The sequence below is a fragment of the Aethalodelphis obliquidens genome, unplaced genomic scaffold (genome assembly GCF_003676395.1).
Source record: "Aethalodelphis obliquidens isolate GAN/ISIS:26980383/991018 unplaced genomic scaffold, ASM367639v1 scaffold57, whole genome shotgun sequence".
Classification (NCBI taxonomy): domain Eukaryota; kingdom Metazoa; phylum Chordata; class Mammalia; order Artiodactyla; family Delphinidae; genus Aethalodelphis; species Aethalodelphis obliquidens.
The window spans coordinates 3,914,412-3,936,215 of NW_020838001.1; the positions used below are offsets into that span (position 1 = coordinate 3,914,412).

General features: G+C 50.8%; 1 protein-coding gene across 7 annotated transcripts in view; it reads right to left on the reverse strand.

Moving 5' to 3' along the window:
- Positions 1 to 21,804, reverse strand: part of ZNF831 (zinc finger protein 831) — a 172,863-nt gene that overhangs the window by 136,086 nt on the left and 14,973 nt on the right. For 6 of the 7 annotated variants that reach the window (XR_003428661.1, XR_003428660.1, XM_027086840.1 and 3 more), the window contains exons 2-3: positions 1,934 to 5,563; positions 572 to 711 (exon numbers count right to left, since the gene is read on the reverse strand). Coding sequence is in view for 4 of the 7 variants with exons in the window: in XM_027086840.1 (XP_026942641.1) it covers positions 572 to 711; positions 1,934 to 5,527 (3,734 nt within the window). In the remaining 3 variants the exon portion in view is untranslated. Of the gene's footprint in view, positions 1 to 571; positions 806 to 1,933; positions 5,564 to 21,804 lie in introns of all 7 variants that reach the window. The other variant, XR_003428662.1, reaches the window with a different exon arrangement.

Sequence of the window (21,804 nt, forward strand, 5' to 3'; positions counted from 1 at the left end):
GCGATGAAAGAGGGGTTTTAAAATCCATCTGCCCCCCAGCCCGCATTTGCAGTCAGGAGATTATGTACGTGCACAGATCACAGAGAAAAGTCTAGAAGGGCATACACCTAAACGTGATTGTCTCCGAGCGGTGAGATCACTACGATGTTTTATTGTCGTCTCCTCACTCATCTGTATTTTCTAATTTTTCTGCAAAGGACATGCATCACTTGCATAATTAAAAAAGCAATAAAAGCTGTAAATAATTAACATGCTCTCTCTTCAGGACTTAAACTGGATGGATGTGTTTTCAACTCAGTTATTTCGAATATTTGCTGGACGCCTGGCCTTAAAAAAGGCACCACTGAAAAACACATAGCCGGTAGGCTGATGGGGAAACACAGTGAGTCCTTTAACCATGAAACTCTAGACCCCAGTTCCTATACAGGACTCTGTCTCTCTCTCCCTGGAACGCAGAGATGCCTTTTGAATCCCTTGTGAAGTTTTCCTCGGGGGTTTACTGAAATCGCAGTTTGCAGCTCCTGACACTGTGGGCACACGGGGAAATGACAGAGGTGGCCACACACCCTACCTTTTGGAGCGGCTCCTCAGCTGTTTCTGCTTGCTGCTCCCACGAGGCATCTTTGCCTTCCTACGAGGCCATCCTTTCTTCCGTTCCGGCTCAGACATCCACTCCTGGGATGGCATCCCTGGGGCTGTTGGGTCGGAGAGCTGAAAATACCAGGCACGCAGGCGTCATATTGCTCACAGCCCTCACGGTGGGAACAACACAGAAGGGTTCTCTCTCTGCAGACAGGATGCCTGTCTGGGGAAATCGGGCGTCGAAATGCTGCATTGCCAAATGGTCTGAGCATTGCTGGGCGGAACCTTCTGGAATCCTGCCTGGGCTGGATCCACAGAAGAAAAAGCCCAGACCTTTGGTGATAATTGGAGGTCTAGGGAACACCGTGGCCGGCTCCTTTCCCTCCTCCAGGAATGCCCACACCCAGTACCTGATGGCCTTGTGGAGGAAGGAGGCTAAGCTGGGCCTTGGATTCACCCTCTCTCAGGCCCAGCACACTCTTTCTTAACCCCCCACTCTCGGGATAAAGGCAGTGTTACCATGAGAACAGCCTTCAAGCTCTGGGACACAGACCCTGTTGTTCCACATGATTAAGTTAAAACTGAGGCTGCAGGATCCTCTCCAGTCACCCTGGCCCAGGACATCCCAGAGCAGGACAACACCCTCAATTATACAATCCAGATGCATGGAGTCGCTCTCAAGATGGGACTACAGGGACTTCCCTGGCGGTCCAGCGGTTAAGACTCTGCGCTTCCAATGCAGGGGGTACAGGTTTGAGTCCTGGTTGGGAAATAAGATCCCATATGCCGCGAGGCACGGCCCCCCCCCCGCCAAAAAAAAGATGGGACTATAAATTTAATGACCAGTGAGAACTCTCTAGAGCACCCAGCTCCTTTCCCCTTTTGCCACTGCTTCCAGGAAACTCAGGGGTAAGTTAAATCTGACCATAGCAGCTATTTTCTCTGGAGTCCCTGGTATGATAACTATCTCCTTTTAAGAGTTTTTGTTTGGAGTCTATCTCTCAAAAAGCGTTTCTGATTTATAAGCTCTCCTGACCAGCGTTTCATTTTTACTGTTCGCCTCTGCTACCAGGAAACTCAGCATTAAGGTTTATGTCTAGCTATGAAAAATCTCACCCGGAGTCTTGGGTACAGTCATTCTGTCCTTTGAAACCTTTTTTCATGTTGTTCTTTCGTTTTATTTTACATGTTGCGCCTTTTTTCTCTCCCTTGGGAGCAGGCTGAGAAGGTGTTATAATGGACAGCAGATGCTACACAGGACGGCTTCATACTTCCTCTCCATCGCTGTAAGTCCTGCCTGCCAAGCATCCTCCCTCAGCCCCCAGGACCCTGGGACAAAGCTGGGTGTTACCTTGAATGTCTGCGTCTGCCCTCCTCCTCCAGGGCTTATCCTGCTCCATCTTCCAGACACTGCCTTGCTCGCTGGCTGGGCGTCAGGACCCTCACCCGGGAGACTGCCAGCAGGGAAATGCAGCGCCAGGTGCACGGAAGTGTCCTTTTCCTTCTGCTCCAGCGGCAGAGGGAGGCTGCGGCTCAGGCAACACCACGTGAGCCGGGGCTCAGCCCTCAGCGAGGGGAAAGGCCCCTGGGCCCTGCAGCTCCCGGGGGTCTCCGCGGGCGCACACGAGGCCAACTCAGGCCAGCCCGGGGGTGGGAGGGCCGAGAGGGAGGGGCCGGGCTGGCGGGAGCAACCGGCACTGAGCCCCGCTAGTGGCCCTGAAGAAGGGCCCCACGGGGCACTCTCGAGAGGCCCCCCCAGCTCCCCAGTGGATTCCCAGGGATGGAGGACGCCCCCGGAGGGCCTGGCTCGCGCCCAAGTGCTGCTGCTGCAGGCTTGTTGGGTGTCATGGGTCCCACTCCTCCAAGAGTCACACGTTGGCGTGGACGGGAAGGAGACTGCCCCCCTGGGGACCCCAGCTGCTGGGGTGCCAGTGTCCAAGCCTCCTTTCTCCTCTCCCTGCACCCCCTTTCTCCTGTCGCACGGCGTGGACCAGCTGGGGTCCTCCCCGAAGCTGTCTGCTCCACCAGGGGCCTGGCCTGAGGTTGGGCTGGGAAGCAGGGGGGCCTCCAGCCCTGACTCCATAAAGGATGCCCGTTCCTCAGGTCCCCCTCTCCTGCAGAGAAGGCCCCAGCCTTGGTCCGGCTTCTGGGGGATGGGCGACGGGCGACGGGTCTCTCCCTGGGGTAACCTGAGGAGGTACTGTGGGGGGAAGGCCATGTCCACTGGGGCAGCGAGGACGCCGGGGGCCCGAGGCTGCAAGGCCAGCTGGGAGGGACACCCGGGGGCTGCAGCTGTAGCACGCAGCCGAGGCTCTGTGTCCCGAGGCCCTGCCCACCTCAGGGTCCCAGCCCTGACCCTCGCTGTGCAGTCGCCGCCTCCAGGCAGCCCCCCTGGCTTTTCCCCGGGGTCACTGTGCTGGTTCTGAGGGGGCGGGGAGGCAGTGTGCATGGGGCCCCCCGGGGTCTCTCCTCCTGCTCCCGGGGGCTCCTGGCAGCTTAGCGCCTCCACCTTCAGCTTCTTCCTCTCCGAGGGGAGCTTGACCTCTGTGGGCTGGGGTTCCCCGGAGCTCCCACCCGGCCGGCTCGGGACCACGTGGGCCTGCTGACAGGTCTCCTTGGCGTCCCCTCCGCCATCGCGGGTGCCACCTTCCAGCTTGGGGTCCGGCAGACCCCGACTGGGAGCCTCTAAGTCACCTCCTTTGGGAGGACTGGGTGCTGGGAGCGGCTGACACCCCAGCTCCAGCCTCCCGTTTGGGGGAAGCAGAGGGCTCTTGCTGCCCAAGCAGAGGGGTCCTCTGCAGCTGAGGGCAGGGCGTGAGGCAGCCCTGTTCACACGGGGCTGGTCCCTGCCTCCGGCTCTGGCCACTGTCTCCCTCTGCTTGGGGGGCTCAGTCACCAAGAGGCCCTCACAGGCTGGTGGGCTTGCGCAAGGCACTGGCCTGGCCTCCACGGCAGTGTCCTCGGGGCCCGGGGGCCTCCTCCCATCCTGGGAGGGGGCTGCACGCCCGCCACCCCCTGCATCCTGCTGGAGAAGACACTCCAGCTCGACCCCGCCGCCCGCTGTGACCTCCCTAGCCTTCTTGCCTCCGTGGTGGCCAGCTTTCGTTTTCTGGTAGATGCTCTTGAACGTGTCCTTCCCGTACACCTGCCACTTCTCCTGGGAGAACATCTTCAGCCTCCTCTGGCCGCGTTGCTTACCAGCCGCCTGGCCCTGGCCGGCCTGTCCCTCCCCCGCAGCCGGTCTCTTTCCATCCGGGTCCTCCGCCGGGGCCGAGGCGTCTCCCGTCGGGGGACACTGCAGGTCCTCCACCGCAGCCTGTCTGACCAGGGCCCGGGGGTGACTGCCAGGGACATCGGCCAATCGGGCGGGGGCAGGCCTGGGGCTCAGAGGCTTCTGCCTCCGGAACCAGGCGTCCCGGGGGTCCGGCAGCTCCGGCCACGTCCCCGTGCCCTCGACGAAGGGCAGCGAGTTGCTCCTGGTGACAGGCACACATTCGGTGCCGGTGGAGAGCTGCGTGGGCACCGAGTGGAAGAAGAGGGGCCGCGCCCTGTCTGGGGGCGCGCAGGTGGAGCGCGCGGCGCGGAGGGCGGCAGGCGTCCTCCTGGGCTCCGGTGGCCGCAGGTCGAAGTGGAAGGAGTCCTTGTAGGTGTAGGGCATGGGCAGGTCGATGCTGCCCTGCTTGGACAGGACCGTCTTGCGGGGCCGCACGTGGGCCAGCTGGGGGTCGTCCACCACGGCCTGGTTGTGAGATATGAGCCTGGCGATGCGCTCCTCCAGCCGCCTCTTTTCCAGCTCCAGGCCGGCCGCCCGCTCCGCGCGCCCGGGCCCCGGGCCTCCCTCGCCCTCGGACTCGGCGCTGTGCTCCGACAGGCTGTGCAGGGGGCTGCCGGCGGCCGGTGGCTGCTCTGCGCTGTCCGAGCGGGACAGGTAGCCCGAGTCGGTGCTCTCGCACTTCCGCAGCCGACCCTCCGAGGGCTTGGCATCCCCGGGCTTCTCCACCTGCTGCTGCTGCAGCACGGAGCCCGGCCTGCTGGCCGTCGGGGACCGCTGCTCCGGCAGCTTCCTCCTCGGCTGCGAGCTGGCCAGTGGGAGCCCGGGGGCAGAGTCTCCAGGGGCCTCCCTGACATCGAACGTGGACCCTGGACAGGCAACAGTGTCCATCTTCAGGTCCAGGCTCTTGGCAACCGGGGACAGATGCGCCCTGGGCAGCAGGCAGTGCCCAGCAGACTGGGCACCCGGAGAAAGGGGTCTCTCTGATCGTGCCCCGTGGGTCCCGGAAGGCACTCCGGCCTTGTCCCCCTCCTCCGGGAGGCTGCCTCCCCCGCCGTCCGACTCCAAGGACAGCCTGGAGTTGTTGAGGTGTGTCTGGGTCCGTCTGTGCTTGTACAAGTTGCTCTGGGTCTTAAAGGCGATGCCGCAGGTGGCGCACGGGAAGGGCCTCTCACCCGTGTGGGAGCGGATGTGCTTCTCCAAAACGCTGGGCTTCAGGCAGTCCCGGCCACAGTGCGGGCACAGGTACTTGCCGGCGTTGCGCACCTTGCAGGGGCTGCCCAGCACGGGCCCCAGGCCCGGTGACAGGATGGGCAGAGCACCCACGAAGTTCACGGTGAGCGCTGGGGCCGCTGGCTTCCCCACCTGGGTGGGACCGGGCCCTTCAGGCTGCAGCAGGGGGCTGAGAATGAAGGGCACGCTGCCCCCGTCCACGCTGCCTGACACGAGGGGGGCACGTGGCTGGAGGCCCCCTGGAGGCACTGTGTGGTACAGTGGGATGGGCAAGGCCTTCAGGAACAGGGTGGGGGCCAGGCCCTGCTCTGGGGGCAGGATGATGGGGCCCAGGGTCAGGTGAGGCGAGGCCTGCCCACCTGGGGCCCCTGGGGGGCCAGAAGCAGGAGCTGGCTGGTCCCTGGCAGGCAAGGCAGGGCAGGTGACTTCCGGCACCTCCATCCCACATCGTCTGGGTGGCCCAGGATGCCGGGCAACCTGTGAGCAACAACCGAGCTTTACTATGGGTAACTCTCTTCTCTCATCATACAGTAAACTCTTCCCTACCCCCCATCAGGCATTTCGTCACCTCCACTGAAGCCACAACAATCCCCCAAGAAAAATACCCCTATCCCCATATAAGGAAAGGGGAAACTGAGGCTCAGAGAGTGGAAGTGACTCGTCATGCAGCTAACATGTGGCAAAGCAGGTTCAGACCTGGGTCTGTCTCCATCCTATCTCATTTAATATGCCCAAAGGGAATTCTCTTTTTTTTTTTTTTTTTACATCTTTATGGGAGTATAATTGCTTTACAATGTTTGCTGTACAACAAAGTGAATCAGCTCTATGTTTACATATGTCATCATATCCCCTCCCTCTTGAGCCTCCCTCCCACCCTCCCTATCCCACCCCTCTAGGTCATCACAAAACACTGAGCTGATCTCCCTGCGCTATGCAGCAGCTTCCCACTAGCCATCCATTTTACACTTGGTAGTGTATATATGTCAGTGCCACTCTCTCACTTCTTCCCAGCTTCCCCTTCCCCCTCCAACCGTGTCCTCAAGTCCGTTCTCTACATCTGCGTCTTTATTCCTGCCCTGCCACTAAGTTCATCAGTACCGTTTTTTTTTTAGATTCCATATATATGTGTTAGCATACAGTATTTGTTTTTCTTTCTGACTTACTTCACTCTGCATGACAGACTCTAGGTCCATCCACCTCACTACAAATAACTCAGTTTCGTTCCTTTTTATGGCTGAGTAATATTTCAAAGGGAATCCTTTTTTGGAGGGGGGAGTTATCTTTTTTTTTAACATCTTTATTGTAGTATAATTGCTTTACAATGGTGTGTTAGTTTCTGCTCTATAACAAAGTGAATCAGTTATACATATACATATGTTCCCATATCTCTTCCCTCTTGCATCTCCCTCCCTCCCACCCTCCCTATCCCACCCCTCTAAGTGGTCACAAAGCACCGAGCTGATCTCCCTGTGCTGTGTGGCTGCTTCTCAAAGGGAATTCTTGATTCTTCCCCTGCACACGGGTACATGGCAGGCTTGTCACCATTGTCTCCCAACACCCAGCACAGTGCCCTGTGCAGAGGAGACACTCAGAAAATGTGCTGACTTCATGAAAAAGAAAAATCGTGTAGCTCAGCAAGGTCCTCAAAGTCCACAGTGATCCCATGAGCTGGGGCAAGTCCCTTTCCTCAGATGGGACTCAGTTTCCAGGTCTGTAAAATGGGCACCTCCCTAGGGCCCTTCCCACTCTGGAGTTCTGAGTCTCCGCTACTGGATTAGGACAATAAGGAAGAAAACTGACCTGAGGGGACACTCACTAGATTGAGCAAATGAAAACACAAGATTCCTAGATAAATTTGAATTTCAGATAAACAATGCATACTTTTTTTTTTTTTTTTTAGCGATACACGGGCCTCTCACTGTTGTGGCCTCTCCCGTTGCGGAGCACAGGCTCCGGACGCGCAGGCTCGCGGCCATGGCTCACGGGCCCAGCCGCTCCGCGGCATGTGGGATCCTCCCGGACCGGGGCACGAACCCGTGTCCCCTGCATCAGCAGGCAGACTCTCAACCACTGCGCCACCAGGGAAGCCCTGTATACTTCTTTAGTATATGTATGTCCCAATTCTTGTATGGGTCTTGCTTACACTAGAAAATTATGCATTATTTACCTGGAATCAAAATGTAACTGAGGGGACTTCCCTGGTGGCACAGTGGTTGCGAATCTGCCTGCCAATGCAGGGGACACAGGTTCAATCCCTGGCCCAGGAAGATGCCATATGCACAGAGCAACTAAGCCCGTGCACCACAACTACTGAGCCTGTGCTCTAGAGCCCACGAGCCACAACTACTGAGCCCGCATGCTACAACTACTGAGGCCCGTGCATCTAGAGCCTGTGCTCTGCAACAAGAGAAGCTGCTGCAATGAGAAACCCACGCAAAGCAATGAAGAGTAGCCCCCAGTTGCCGCAACTAGAGAAAGCCCACGTGCAGCAACGAAGACCCGATGCAGCCAAAAATAAATAAATAAATAAAATTTTAAAAATGTAACTGAGCATCCTGTATTTTATCTGGCCACCCCAGCAGGAAAAAAGCACTTCTTTAGCTTCAAGATCAGGCTTGGGTCTCTGCTCAAAGGTGGGGCTTCCAAAGTCCCTCCAAACCCAACAGAGACACAGCTGGTTCCCTCTCAGCCAGGGGTAACCGCTGGGCAAATGCTAGGCGAGGGAGCAAGAGAGACCCAGCCACGCTCTTCCAACTGTGGGAGGGAAAGCCAGATGCAACGAGAAAATGTAAACAGGCCCATGGCTACAGAACTGGGGGGCCTCCAGACCCTACACCCTCAGGTGCCCATCTCCCAGGAGCTCCACTGGTTGAGTTGCACTTCAACCAATCCCCAGCTTAGCTCCTCAAGAAAAACAAATCCAAATTCCAGCCTTAGCAGCAAGACTGTTCAATCAGGGAAAGGTAGAAGTCATGGCAGCTCATACCAGCTCACACTGGCTCACAAGTGCTGATTGTTAACTTTTCAGAAATTTTGCAAGCTAGTTGTTAAATGTGGCCATAATTAAAAGTTAAATTATATAGACTTACAATTCGATAAATTATATTAAAAACAAAGTTACTACAACTGAATATTCACATGCAAAAGAATGAAGTTGAATCCCTACCTCACACCACATACAAAAATTGACTCAAAATTGATCAAAAACCTAAATGTAAGAGCTAAAACTACAAAACTCTTAGAAGAAAACATCGGGGTAAATCATGACCTTGGATTTGACATTGGATTCTTAGATATGACACCAAAAGCAAAATCAATTAAAAGAAAAAGATAAATTGGACTTCTTCAAAATAAAAAATAACTTTTGTGCATCAAAGGACACTATCAAGAAAGTGAAAAGACAACTCACAAAATGGGAGAAAATATTTGCAAATTGTATACATGATAAATCCAGAATATATAAAGAACGCTTCTAACTCAATAACAAATAGACAAGCAACTCAATTTAAAAATGAGCAAAGGACTTGAATAGACATTTCTCCAAGGCAGATACACAAAGGCCAAAAACACATGTAAAGATGTTCAGTATTATTAGTCATTAGAAAATGTAAATCAAAACCACAGTATGACTTCACATCAACTATCATATTAATAATAAACTGAAAATAACCAATATTGGTAAGGATATGGAGAAATTTGAACACTTAACCACTGCTAGTGAGAATGTAAAATGATGCAGCCACTGTGGAAAACAGTTTGGCTGTTCCTGAAAAAGTTAAACCCAGAACTACCACATGACCCAGAAATTCTGCATCTATGTATACACCCAAAAGAATTGAAAATAGGTATTCAAATAAAAACGTGTACATAAATGTTGATAACTGCACAATGCAACAGAGCCAAAAGGTGGAAACAACCCAGATGTCCATCAACTGATGAATGGATAAACAAATTGCAGTCTATCTGTACAATGAGATGTCATTTAGCCATAAAAAGGAATGACGTATTTATACAGGCTACATCATGGACGAGCCCTGGAAACATGATGCTGAGTGAAAGAAGCCAGTCTCAGAAGGCCACACTGTATGATTCCTTTCACATGAAAAACCCAGGAGAGGAAAAGTCATACACACAGAAAACAGATGACAGTGGTTGCCAGGGGCGGAGAGGGAGAGGGAGGCGTGTGTGCCTAACTGGGAACAGAGCTTCCTTTATGAAAGGAAGTGATGAAAATGTTCTGGAACCACATGCAGTCAGTAGTTGCACAACATTATAATGTACTAAATGCCACAGAATTGTACGCTTTAAAATAGTTAAAACGGTGACTTTCATGTTATGTGAATTTTATGTCAGTAGTAGAAAAGGAACTAAATACACCAAGCTTATCACTTACTAATTATTTTATTACATCTTAGCATGATCAATGCTCTGGACGTTACTCACGTGGATTGCGTCGGGATGGTGGAAATACTATGTAACAGGGTGGCACTCCACATCTCCACCTCCTGCCAATTTTAGGTCCAGTAACGTCACGTTCATAGCTTGCGATTGGCCGTGGTGGGACTATTTACACCACAGAAATTGGCAAATGCTACAGTCAGTCCCTTTTTTCTTTTTTATCCCAAGACCATCATTCCCATTCTCTATTCCTCATAAACCTGTCCACATTAGAGATCTCACAGATTTGAGACCTTATAATTTTTTAAGGAAAGATTTAAAGACAGAAATCCCTAGAGATGGGTAGGAGCTATTAGAATTCCTAAGCACTGATGTGAATGGAAGACAAGGCTTCCCTCAAGCTGAGAAAGTTCGAGATGCTTCCCAGGGGAACCATCAGACCCGCCTTCCTGTCCCTGCTCACCAGGCTTGCTGGTGGACACCCCCGAGACCCAGCTCCCAGGTCACTTGGGCACAGCTCCTGGAAGGATCAGATGAAATAACGTGTGAGAAAACACCGAGGGTGGCGTCAGGCACGGAGGAAGTGCTTGGCTCAGTTGAGTTTCCAGTGATACGCCATAATATTTTGAACTATTAACTAGTGAATCCTCCCCACCCCACCTTCCCTCCTACCCCTTGTCTTTTCCCCATCAGTCAATGCAGCTGGCTCCCTTCAGTGCCTCCAGGAAAGGATGCCGTTCGCAGGTGCAATTCCCAAGAAAGAAGGTCATTGTAAGGATTCTAGTTGGGAGGTGATCTCAGGCAATGCTAGCAGGGGAGCGGGAAAGCTGGGGTGAAGGACGCTTCAAAGAGTGTGTCATCAAGCCAGTCCCCACCGATGGCAGCTGGAGCTTACCAAACTCGTCTGGGGACCAAGAGATCACATAGAACACGTTACCCCACAGGGGACTGAGGGAGCAATGGTGTGCTGGCATGTCCAGCTGGTCAAAGGGAGACACCCAGCGGGCTCTGTGGCCCCAGAAATTCTCATGCCCAGCAATGCTGCCTGCAGCTTGTTCCAAAATGGTAAAATGCAGAGGGGGATTGATGGGCGGGGCCTCCACTGAACTTGCTGTGGCAGAAACTGAGTAAAGACTTGTGAATTCCAAAGCCTAAACCCTAAGGGGAATCTGAGGAAGACCAGCCAGTTTTCCCCATCCTCGGGTTGGGAGGAGGTGGGAGGGAAGAAAGTCGGAGGGGGGCGACGAGACCCTCCAGCTTTGGCTTCAGAGGGGACTTGGGTAGAGAGAAGACCTGGGACCCCCATTGCTCGGGGCACTCGGGAGAGACCCCGCCCCCCGGACAGAATAGCAACATCCCTAAGCCCGAGTCCAGGCGGGAGGGAGGGAGGAAGCCCCCAGGGTTCTGTGCCCAGAGCCGGTGCAGCTCAGGATGAATCCCAGAGCACCCAAGAGGGGGCTGAGCGTGACTGAGAAAATGGGTCACACCAAGGGTAATGCTGCAGGAGGGGTGACTCAGCGTGGAGCTTGGGGAACTGGGGGCTGAGCACCACCTGTACCCCGAAATAAGCCCATCCTCAGGGGAGAGAGAAAAGAAGCCCAGAACTGACTGCCTCGGGGTGGGAGGAGCGGGGGCTTCAAAATAGAAATTCCAGAAAAAGAGCGTTACATTTCTGACACACCTGCCACGATGATTATTTTGCTCTCTCTGCAGCCTGTTCCGTGATCACAGCAAAATCGATGCCTTTTAGCAGCAGCTGATCGCTGACTGGGAGGCTGCAAGCCCACCAGCACCTTCCTGGGGGATACGGCACTTTTCCTGGGAAAACCTCAAAGGGCTGCCACTGATGATTCTCACTCTGCACCAGGGAGGTGGCAAGTTGTCCCATCCCCATCGAGCAGGGGGGAAAGTGAGGGCGGACGCACCAGGAAAGCCTCTGGGAGGACCACCTGCTCAGCGAGACCCACTGCCAAGCGCTGTCCCCGCGCCCGGTCGCCATCCCGAGGGTCCACCCTGCAGATAGCCCGTCGGACGCCTCACTTCCTCCCTCTGCCACGCGTGGGCTCCCCACTCCCCGACACCCCCCCAAAACTATGTTCTTCTGAGAGAGTGTGCCACCCCATGGGGAGGGAAAGTGACTATTTCCAAAGCCCCCTTTCTTCAAAGCAACCCACGAGGGGGCCTGGGCAAAAAGAGAACATGGGAATGCCACAAATAAGTTTTAAAAACTCGTGTTTTGGGCCCTGAGAGAGAAGACTATGGAGAATGGATTAAACGTATTCAGCAGATCGAACTTTCCAGAAAGAAGGTGGTTGCTGAGACTGTTGTTCTAGTTGCAAGTCTCCCAAACTTCAGTCTGTCCTGCGCGCCTGTCAGCCGCCGTGCCGCGTGTGGGGTCACTTGCTTCCTCCCCACCCCTGGGTACCTGGCCTAGCATTACGTTAAAAGGGAACTACGTGCATAAGGATGTGAGTGTACTTAGCGCCACTGAACTGCACTTAAAAAGGGTTGAAATGGGGCTTCCCTGGTGGCGCAGTGGTTGCGAGTCTGCCTGCCGATGCAGGGGACGCGGGTTCGTGCCCCGGTCCGGGAAGACCCCACATGCTGTGGAGCGGCTGGGCCCGTGAGCCATGGCGGCTGAGCCTGCGTGTCCGGAGCCTGTGCTCCGCCACGTGAGAGGCCACAATAGTGAGAGGCCCGCGTACCGCAAAAAAAAAAAAAAAAAAAAAAAAGGTTGAAATGATCAATTTTATGTTATGCATATTTTACAATTTTTAAAAATTAAAAAAGGGGGGGGCTATATCATTACCCAATTATCCAAAAACTTATTTTCATACAAAAGCCTGCAAACCTGTTTATATCAACTTTATTCATAATTGTTAAAACTTAGAAGCAGCCAAGATGTCCTTCAGTAGATGGGTGAATAAATAAACCATGGTGAACTTCCCTGGTGGCACAGTGGTAGGGAATCCATCTGCCAGTGCAGGGGACACAGGTTCTAGCCCTGGTCTGGGAAGATCCTACATGCCGCGGAGCAACTAAGCTCATGTGCCACAACTACTGAGCCTGCGAACCACAACTACTGAGCCTGCGTGCCACAACTACTGAGCCCGTGCTCCACAACTACTGAGCCCGTGTGCCACAACTACTGAGCCTGTGCACCACAACGAAGAGTAGCCCCTGCTCGCCGCAACTAGAGAAAGCCTGCGCTCAGCAACAAAGACCCAAAGCAGCCAAAAATAAATAAATGAATAAATAAATTTATAAAAAATTTAAAAAAAACATGGTGCATCCAGACAGTGGAATACTATTCAGTATTAAAAAGAAATGAGTTTAATTAAAGTTTAATTTTAATGACTTAAAAGACTTGGGCTATCAAGTCATGAAAAAACATGGAAGACACTTAAATGCATATTATTAAGTGAAAGAAGCCAATCTGAAAAGACTGCATACTGTATGATTCCAACTATATAACATTCTGGAAAAGCCAAAACTATGGAAACAGTAAGATCAGTGGTTTCCAGGGCTCATCAATTATAACAAAAGTACCACACTGAGAAAAGGGAACCCTCCTACACTGTTGGTAGGAATGTAAACTGGTGCAACCACTATGGAAAACAGTGTGGAGGTTCCTTAAAAAACTAAAAACACAGTTACCATGTGATCCAGCAATCCCATTCCTGGGCATATATCCAGGAAAGACAAAAGCTCTAATTCGAAAAGATACATGCACCCCAATGTTCATAGCAGCATTATTTACAATAGCCAAGACATGGAAGCAACCTAAATGTCCACCAACAGATGAATGGATAAGGAAGATGTGGCACATATATACAATGGAATATTACTTAGCCATAAAAAAGGAACGAAATAATGCCATTTGCAGCAACATGGATGGACCTAAAGATTATCATATTAAGTGAAGTAAGTCAGAAAGAGAGAGACAAATACCATATGATATCACCTATATGTGGAATCTAAAAAAGAATACAAATGAATCTATATACAAAACAAAAAGACTCACAGACACAGAAAACAAACTTATGGTTACCAAAGGGGAAAGGAGGTGGGGGAGGGATAAATTAGGAGTTTGGGATTAACAGATACAAAGTACTATATACAAAATGGATAATCAACAAGGACCTACTGTAGAGCACAGGGAAATGTATTCAATATCTTGTAATAACCTGTAATGGAAAATAATATATGTATATATCTATGAACCACTTTGCTGTACACCTAAAACTCACACGATATTGTAAAACAATTATACTTCTATTTAAAAAAAGTACCACACTAAATGTAAGATATTAATAACAGAGGAGACTGTATGAGGGGCGTAGGTAAGTGGTATATGGGAACTCTCTGTACTTTCCCCTCAGTTCTCTATAAACCTAAACCACTCTAAAAATTGTCTGTTAATCTTTAAAATTAAAAAAAATCAAAACAATTAACTTTTTTTTTAAAAAAAGACATATGTGAAAAGACGTTTACTCTCACTGGCCAAGAAGTGCAAAGTATATACCAAATGCCATGTGTTGCCTCTCAGTTAAAAAAAAAACCCAACAAATAAATACTTGTATTAACTGGAGGGGAAACGGGAGGAGGGCTGTGTCATTACCAAAAAAAAGGGAGATTCCAATTTTTTCTAAGAATGATGAAAATAAATGTATAATGATTAATCTTTTAAGCTGTGTATCTGTCATACAAACTAGCACAGCTGAGTGGTGTGGTCCCATACTTTGCGGAAACATGCCTCTAATTGAAGATCTTGACCTGAGATACCTTCAGGCTAGACCCTCCAGACAGACCCCATCTTCCTCCCTCTGCCCTGTGTCCCCAGGGTGTAGCCTCCTGTCCTGTGGTGTCTACACCCACAGGTCAGAGTGAGGAGGGAAGAGAGTCAGGCTAGGGCTGGTTCCAAGGCGGCTCTGTCCCTCTACTCAAGGCCACATTTTTGCCAGGCGACATGCCCCGGTCCCAGTTATGGTTCCCACCGTCCCCGGTCCCTGGGGTAACACCGCCGCCCTCCCCCCCGCCAGCCCTCACGCCCCCGCATTAAACTCGCCCCACTTGTGCATCCCACTCGCATGTGCATCAGGCCTGCCAGGCTGCAAAGTGAAATTACAACTTAAATTACGTGCATGGGTGAATTTTCCCGGAAAGCAAGAGCATCTCTGACTTCTGTCGGATTCTCAAGGGTCTGGAAGGGTCCCTGAGAGGGGGACTACCTAGTTCGGGGCATCACCTCCCTGAAAGCAGCCCCAGGACCTGACAGGCCCGACCACTACTTCACCCAAATTCATTCCGCCTGATTTGCTTGAACCAAGTGAGACAAGGGAACAGGCCAGAGTTTACACACAAAACACGCCGTGCAGAAGGCTTGTGCGAGTGAATGCAGAAGAGCATCCCGGGCGATGGCCTAACTTTCATACACAAATTACGGGATTTCCCTGTAGATGGTCGATAGGTTTCGGATGTTTGGAGGGAAGAGGCTGAAGCCAGGGCAGCTTTGGCAGATGGGAGGCAGGGGGGGCTCTGCCTCTGGTCCGCTGTCCCTGGGGCTGGGGACGCCTCGGTTGAAGACGGAAACCCACTCCAGGTTCACCTTCCAGTTTGACCACTTACCCCCGTGTGGCTTCTGCAAGTTCTTTTAACTTCAGATTCTCATTTGTAAACTGGGGGTGAGGGGTGGGATCAAGGAGGATTAAACGGACACCATCTACAAGCACCTGTCACAGCATCGGAACGAAATGGGGTCAGTCACCTGCAAAGTGTTCATATGCTTCCTTTTTCCTTTTCTAAGTTAATCAGTTTCACCTTGGTCAGCCCGAGGCAATTATCTGCCCAAAGAGAAACGGAGAATTTTTACAGGTTCAGAGCAGACGTGGCTGAGCCGCACATAATGCCTACCACGTGCCATGGGTCACCATGCCGAAGGCTCAACATACACAAGTCATCTAACCCACACAGCGACCCCTTCACATAGGCGTCGTTACTGTTCCAACGAGGGGAAGCAGGCGCTGAGAGCTGGTGAGAGATGCTCAGGGTCAAGTTGTCGGGGAGGTATATCCCTTCCTAAAGAAGGAAGAGAGACACAAAGAACAAGGGAAGATTCAGCTGCCAGCATGCAAAGTAGGACTTCCGGGCAGACCGAAATCTTGAGAGCAGATATTATTGTTGAGAGTGAAACGTTTCTCAAAATCGCCTTCTCTCTTTGCTTAAGGCTTCAGGCTCCAAGGCAAGACGTGTGTCGGGACTTCTCCTGCACAACAGAGTAGATGCCCCCTCGTAACAGGGCCACAGCAGAGCTACAGGAGTAGCTGCTCAGAGGTGGAAGGAGGCTGTGATGTAAGGGAAGTGTAGTGGGTTGAATCGTGTCCCCCAAAAGCATAGGTCTATGTCCTAATCCCTACTCCCTGTGAATGTGACCTTATTTGCAGTTAGGGTCTTTGCAGAGGTCATTAAATTAAGGATCTCAAGAAGAGATCATACCAGATTTAGGGTGGGTTTTAAATCCAACGACCAATGTCCTTATAAGGAGAGAGAGGACACAGACGTACAAGAGAGACGGCCATGCAAAGACCCATGTGACCACGGAGGCTGAGATTGGAGGGATGCGGCCACAAGCCAAGGAACACCTGGAGCCACAGAAGCTGGAGAATGCAGGAAGCATCCTTCCCTGGAGCCTTCAGAGGAGCATAGCTCTGCCTACACTGTGATTTGGGACTTAGAGCCTCCAAAAATGTGAGGGAGTCCATTTCTGTTGTTTTAGCCGCCCAGTTTGTGGGACTCTGTTACAGCATCCACACGACACTAATAGAGGAAATGAAAGAAAATGCTGCTATTTTCATAGTCTTGAGAGATGATGATGAGGGGACCCGCCAGAGGAGGAAGGCAAACAGGAAGGTCAGGTTTCAACCGAGAAAGGAGAAGGTGTAAGTCAGGGCAACACCAAGACTGTCCCCCACATCCACCTTGAAGCGCTGTAAGGAGATGGCTGGAGCAAGGCTAGGTCCTGCACAGAGAGACCCCCTCGGGCTGAGCTGTCCTGAACCCCGACAGGTCCTCCAGTGGCCTGTGGGGTCTGGCTTGGAGCTCGCAGAGTGCTGGGAAGGGACACCCAGAAGGAGGAATAGCTCTGTAACGAGAGCCCCCGAGAGGACCCAGTGGACCGCCAGATGCCATCTTGAAGACATGGGGGTGGGGAGGGGGTAATCAATTTGTTGCCTGCTTCAGTAGTTCATTCCTTTGGTTGCTGAGTAGTATTCCCGAGCGTGTGTGTGTGTGTGTGTGTGTGTGTGTGTGTGTGCGCGCGCCGCAGTTTATTTATTCACTTCCCTCCGTGCTGGGTGGTGTCTGATGAGGCTGCGGGGAGCGCCAGCATGTTCACCGCCCCTCAGCAGCAGTGAGGCCACTCCTGTCCACGGGGTCAGTGTAAGCCACGTGGGGAGCAACAACCAGGCCTCCTATTTCCCCCGGAGACACCAGTGATGGCTGAGTGGGCAACCTGGACTTCCATCCACCCTATTCCCCTGCTGAGCAGCGTCAAAGGAAGCCAACACAAACAGAAGGTTTAATCCATCCAGATTCTCATAACATAGTAACCAAAGTGTTCAAGTTTCAATCAAAACTCACTTGGGGGGCTTCCCTGGAGGCGCAGTGGTTGAGAGTCTGCCTGCCGATGCAGGGGACACGGGTTCGTGCCCCGGTCCTGGAAGATCCCACATGCCGCGGAGCGGCTGGGCCCGTGAGCCGTGGCCGCTGAGCCTGCGCGTCCGGAGCCTGTGCTCCGCAACGGGAGAGGCCACAACAGTGAGAGGCCCGCATACCGCAAAAAAAAAACCAACTCACTTAGGACTTCCCTGCAGGGGGCGTGGGTTCAATCCCTGGTCGGGGAACTAAGATCTTGCAGCACGGCCAAAAAAAAAAAAGAAGAACAAACAACTCACTTGTCACACCAGGAAGATGTCAAACTGAATGAAAAAAGAAAATTCATAGACACCAACACCAAGATGCAAGAGGTGTTGGGATTATCTGACTAAGATTTTAGAGCAGCCGTCATAAAATTGTCTCCATGAATACTTACAAATATGCTTGAAACAAATAAAAATAGTCTCAGCAAAGAAATCAAAAGCAAAAGAACCAAATGGAAATTTTAGAAATGAAAACACTACAACCAAAATTCTAAAAACTCAGTGGATGCACTCAACAGCAGGATGGAAGGGACAGGAAAAAGAACCCGTGAACTTGAAAACAGAACAATAGAAATTTCCCAGTGTGAACAACAGAGAGAAAATAGGATGAAAAAAAGATGAGCAGAGCCTCAGGGACCTGTGAGATTAACAAAAGGTATAACATTCACATCATCTGGGTCCTGGAAGGAGAGGAGAAAAAGGACTGCGATAAAACAATACTCAACAAAACATGGCTGAAAAATTTGGCAAAAGACATAAACCCATGGAATCAGTACACTAGTGAACCCCAAATAGGATAAACCCAAAGAAATCCTCACCAAAACACATCATAGTCAAACTTCTGAACTCTTAAGACAAAGAAAAAATTCTTCAAAGCAGTGAAAGAGAAAAGACACCCTTCCTATAGGAAAAACAAATCCTAATGCCAGCAGGTTTCCCATCCAAAACTTGGGACCAGAAAGAAGTAGCACAACATTTTTCAAGGGCTTAAAGAAAAGACCTGTCAACTGCAAATTCTATATCCGACAAAAAGATTCTTCTTGAATGAAGGGGAAATCAAGGCATTCTCAAATTAAAAAAAACAAAAACAAAAACAAAATTTGTCACCAGCAGGAATGGCTAAAGGAAGTTCTCTACATAGAAAGGAAATAATAAAAGAAGGGGGAATCTCCCTGGCTGTCCAATGGTTAGGATTCTACACTTTCACTGCCGAGGATGCAGATTCAATCCCTGGTCGGGGAACTAAGATCCCACAAGCCACGAGGTGCAGCCCAAAATTTTTTTTTAAATAAAAAATAAAATAAGAAGTCATCATAAATTAATGGTGTAATCCACTGTTGTAAAAAATAATAACAGAAGGACACTTGGAACCTCAAGAAGGAAAAAGAATGATGGAAAGAGTAAAAATATAGGTAAATACAATATTTCCTTTTGAATTTTCTAAATGATGTTTGATGGTTCAAACAAAAACACTGTCTAATGTATTTAGAGAAATATTTAAGACAGTTTTAAGTGGGAGAAGGTAAGAGAGGTAGTTTTTACATTTCACTTCAGCTGGTGGTAAAGCAGTGACGCCCATAGACTAGGATGAGTTATGAATCTATAATGTAAAACATAAAACAACCACATAATTAATACGAGGATATCTAACAGAGCCTGCCCACCACAGGCCACGGATGTGATCTCTCTGCAGCCGTAGAGCCTCGGGTTGGAGAGGATACAGCTGCAGCTTCCTTGACAGTGAAACTAGGGCCCTGCGCAGCCTAGGCACATCCCGTCTGTGGCTGGGGGCCCACATGGACTGGTCGCTCCCTCTGCAAGCCCAACCTCCCTCTACGCAGCCCATGAGCTTGGAAGGCTTCCGTCCCCACTGGCATCCGGACTCCCAATGCATGCCCACGTCCCCTGCTGTCCATTGCCTGCCTCCTACCCCCACTCCAGAGGGCTGCCCATTGTGTGCCCAGCGATTCCAGACCAGCTCCAGTCTGGCTAACCCAGCCACCCTCTCTGCTATTCGGTGACTAAACCACAGCTTCTCCAATGAAGTCTGAACCCCTTCTGAGTTTGCCTTTCTTGGGCCGTATCTCTCAATCCTAGGGGCCATACAGAATGTTCTTGTCTTATAGTTACTCTTTTATCACGGTTAATCAGTCTTACCCTAAACTTTCCCAGTGTAACCGACTATGTGATTTCTATCTCCTGATTAGATACAAATACTACAGAATTAGTAATGGGAGGGGTCCCAAGAGATAGATCGGTGAATGTGGGATCTGGGGACTGATTCAGCCATACCCTCGGACTTGAGTGTGACGCTGAGATCCTTGCCAATGAGAAATGGGATGCTGGCCACCCATGACGTGTAGTGGCATTGCAATTAATCAAGCCATCACCCGTGGTTTATTGCGATAAAGTGCCGATGGGAGTGCGTGCCTTGGGAACACAAGCTGCATGGCAGTAATAATGACAATCAGGGATGTGGTGTGAGATGAATTTTTTTTGAGGGCCCTTGAGCACTTAGAGAGAAAATGACAAACCCAGGTCCATTAACTCCCACCTCAAGTCATGATCTGAGAATCAGACAGCTTCCAGGACAGCCCTGAAAGAATTTCTTATTTCTTATAGCCACAGGGCTGACACGGCTGAAAATCAAACACAAAATTTAATGGTGCAAGTCGCTGCATTTAAATGGGTTGAATTCATGGTCTCACCAAGTTTCTCAGGTGAAAAGGAGGGCATTAATCGTCTAAGAATGAGATCCTGAAACTTGGAATAAGGACACTTATCGGATCTGGAGAAACCGACAGCGTTGACCTCCAGGTCATTCTGAGCTTCTCTGACCAGCAGGGGCTCAGCAGTGGCTTTTCCTGCAGGCTTCAGGAAGACCAGTCTTCCTCAGCTCAAAAACCCCGTGATACCCTCACTTGGGGTAGATGCTTTGAAAGGGGATGCTCCCTCTTCTCAGAATCCACCACAAGCCCCCCACTTTTGCCGTTAGACCCGTAACTAGAGCCAAGTGTCAGCCTGATGCAGGGGACAGGTACAGGCTCTGACTCAAGAGGGAATAGCTTATACACCAAAAGAGCCGTAGGTCCTCAATAAGATATATCACCAGGGAATGCATGTGCGGGAATGGCTTCTAAGGGCGTTATACCAGAAAGGGCACAAAAGAACACCAGCCATCGGGCCACAGTTATTGATAGGGGTGCTTATTAGACAGTCTCAATTCAATGTATTAGTTGAGCAACGGGATGTGGTTTTCACAGCTTACTTCGTTGATTAACTGAAACCTGGACCCCATAGTGACCTAGATTTAATGAGGTTAACATGCCAGCGGTTCTCTGGCCTGATGTGGAGGTGAGAATTCAAAGGCTCAGATAACTAGGAAGGCTGGCCTGGATGTACCACGTGTAACATTCAGACCCACCCACCAACTCCCCAACTACAATTCTCAAGAAGACCCAGAAGGCCCTCTCCTCCCTAGGGCATTGAGAAATACTTTAGTGAGGGACACCCGCATCCCTGAAAACCTCTGTGGTTGCTCTTTTTTCAGGCCAAGTATGACTAAGGGCTGCCAGCCTTGAGATGGGCTCCCTGATTTCTGTGGGAATCCTGGGAGAGCAGAGGCCAAGAGGCAACACTTAATTGTCAAAGGGAAAGTGGGCACGTCGAGCACAGGGCAATAGGAAGGTGCCAGGGGTCAGAATTCTTTGGGTCACAGAGATCTTTAGCAGTAGCTAATTGACCATGGTGTCCCTAGGGGTAAAATAAGAGGTCACCCCACTAGGACATGGCTCGCTCGACATAACAAGAAACTCTACGTGGCCACTAGCAAACCAACCTGAGTCGCCAAAAAAAAATCACAGCCCTTCCTCCAGTTTTCAGACCTAAATCAGTTCATAGACCCAGAGGCCCCTGACTGAAGGGAAGCCCAGATCCCCTTGATAAAGGTCCCTGTACTATTGCCACAAAGACACACTGTCAATCTTCCTACAGCCCTCCCCAAAGGGACCTATGTGACTGTGATCTGGGGAAAAAAGTAAATACTCAAACCTTCCAGGGATTACTAGATACTCCAAGAGGTGAAGAACCCAGAGCAGCTGAGGTTCTGCCCTAAGAGCCAGGGAAGGAGACAGTCATAGACATGAACTAGAATCTGTGTCCACTTCCAGAGGCACAAGGCTGGGAGGGCTTCGTGTGCGATGCTACGCACGTTCCAGGAATGAGTTATTGACACGTACCAGTTATTCTCTACTTCCCTCTCCTTCTTCGTATGTTTAAACTTCTACATGAGTTATTGGGGGTTAATTTTACACCTTAGTCTTGAGAGAACAGAAGAGTCAGTGAGTCATAGACTAGATGTGAGGGACCATTAATAGAGCCCATGGTGGATCCAATGACTGAGGCTTCTCATGGTGAAGAAGAGAGAACGTCCTCATTCGTGAGGAGAGATGCATCTGGCTGGGTGGAAACACACAGTTGTTTTGTTGTTTTCAGGAAGTTCCAATGTGTATAAAAGGCTACATGGAGAAGCTGAGCAGCCAGAGAGATAGACTGTGTCAGTTCTTAGTTTATTGCCTCTCGGCTCCAAATGCACCTTCAACATACGCTGTATAATGAACAATG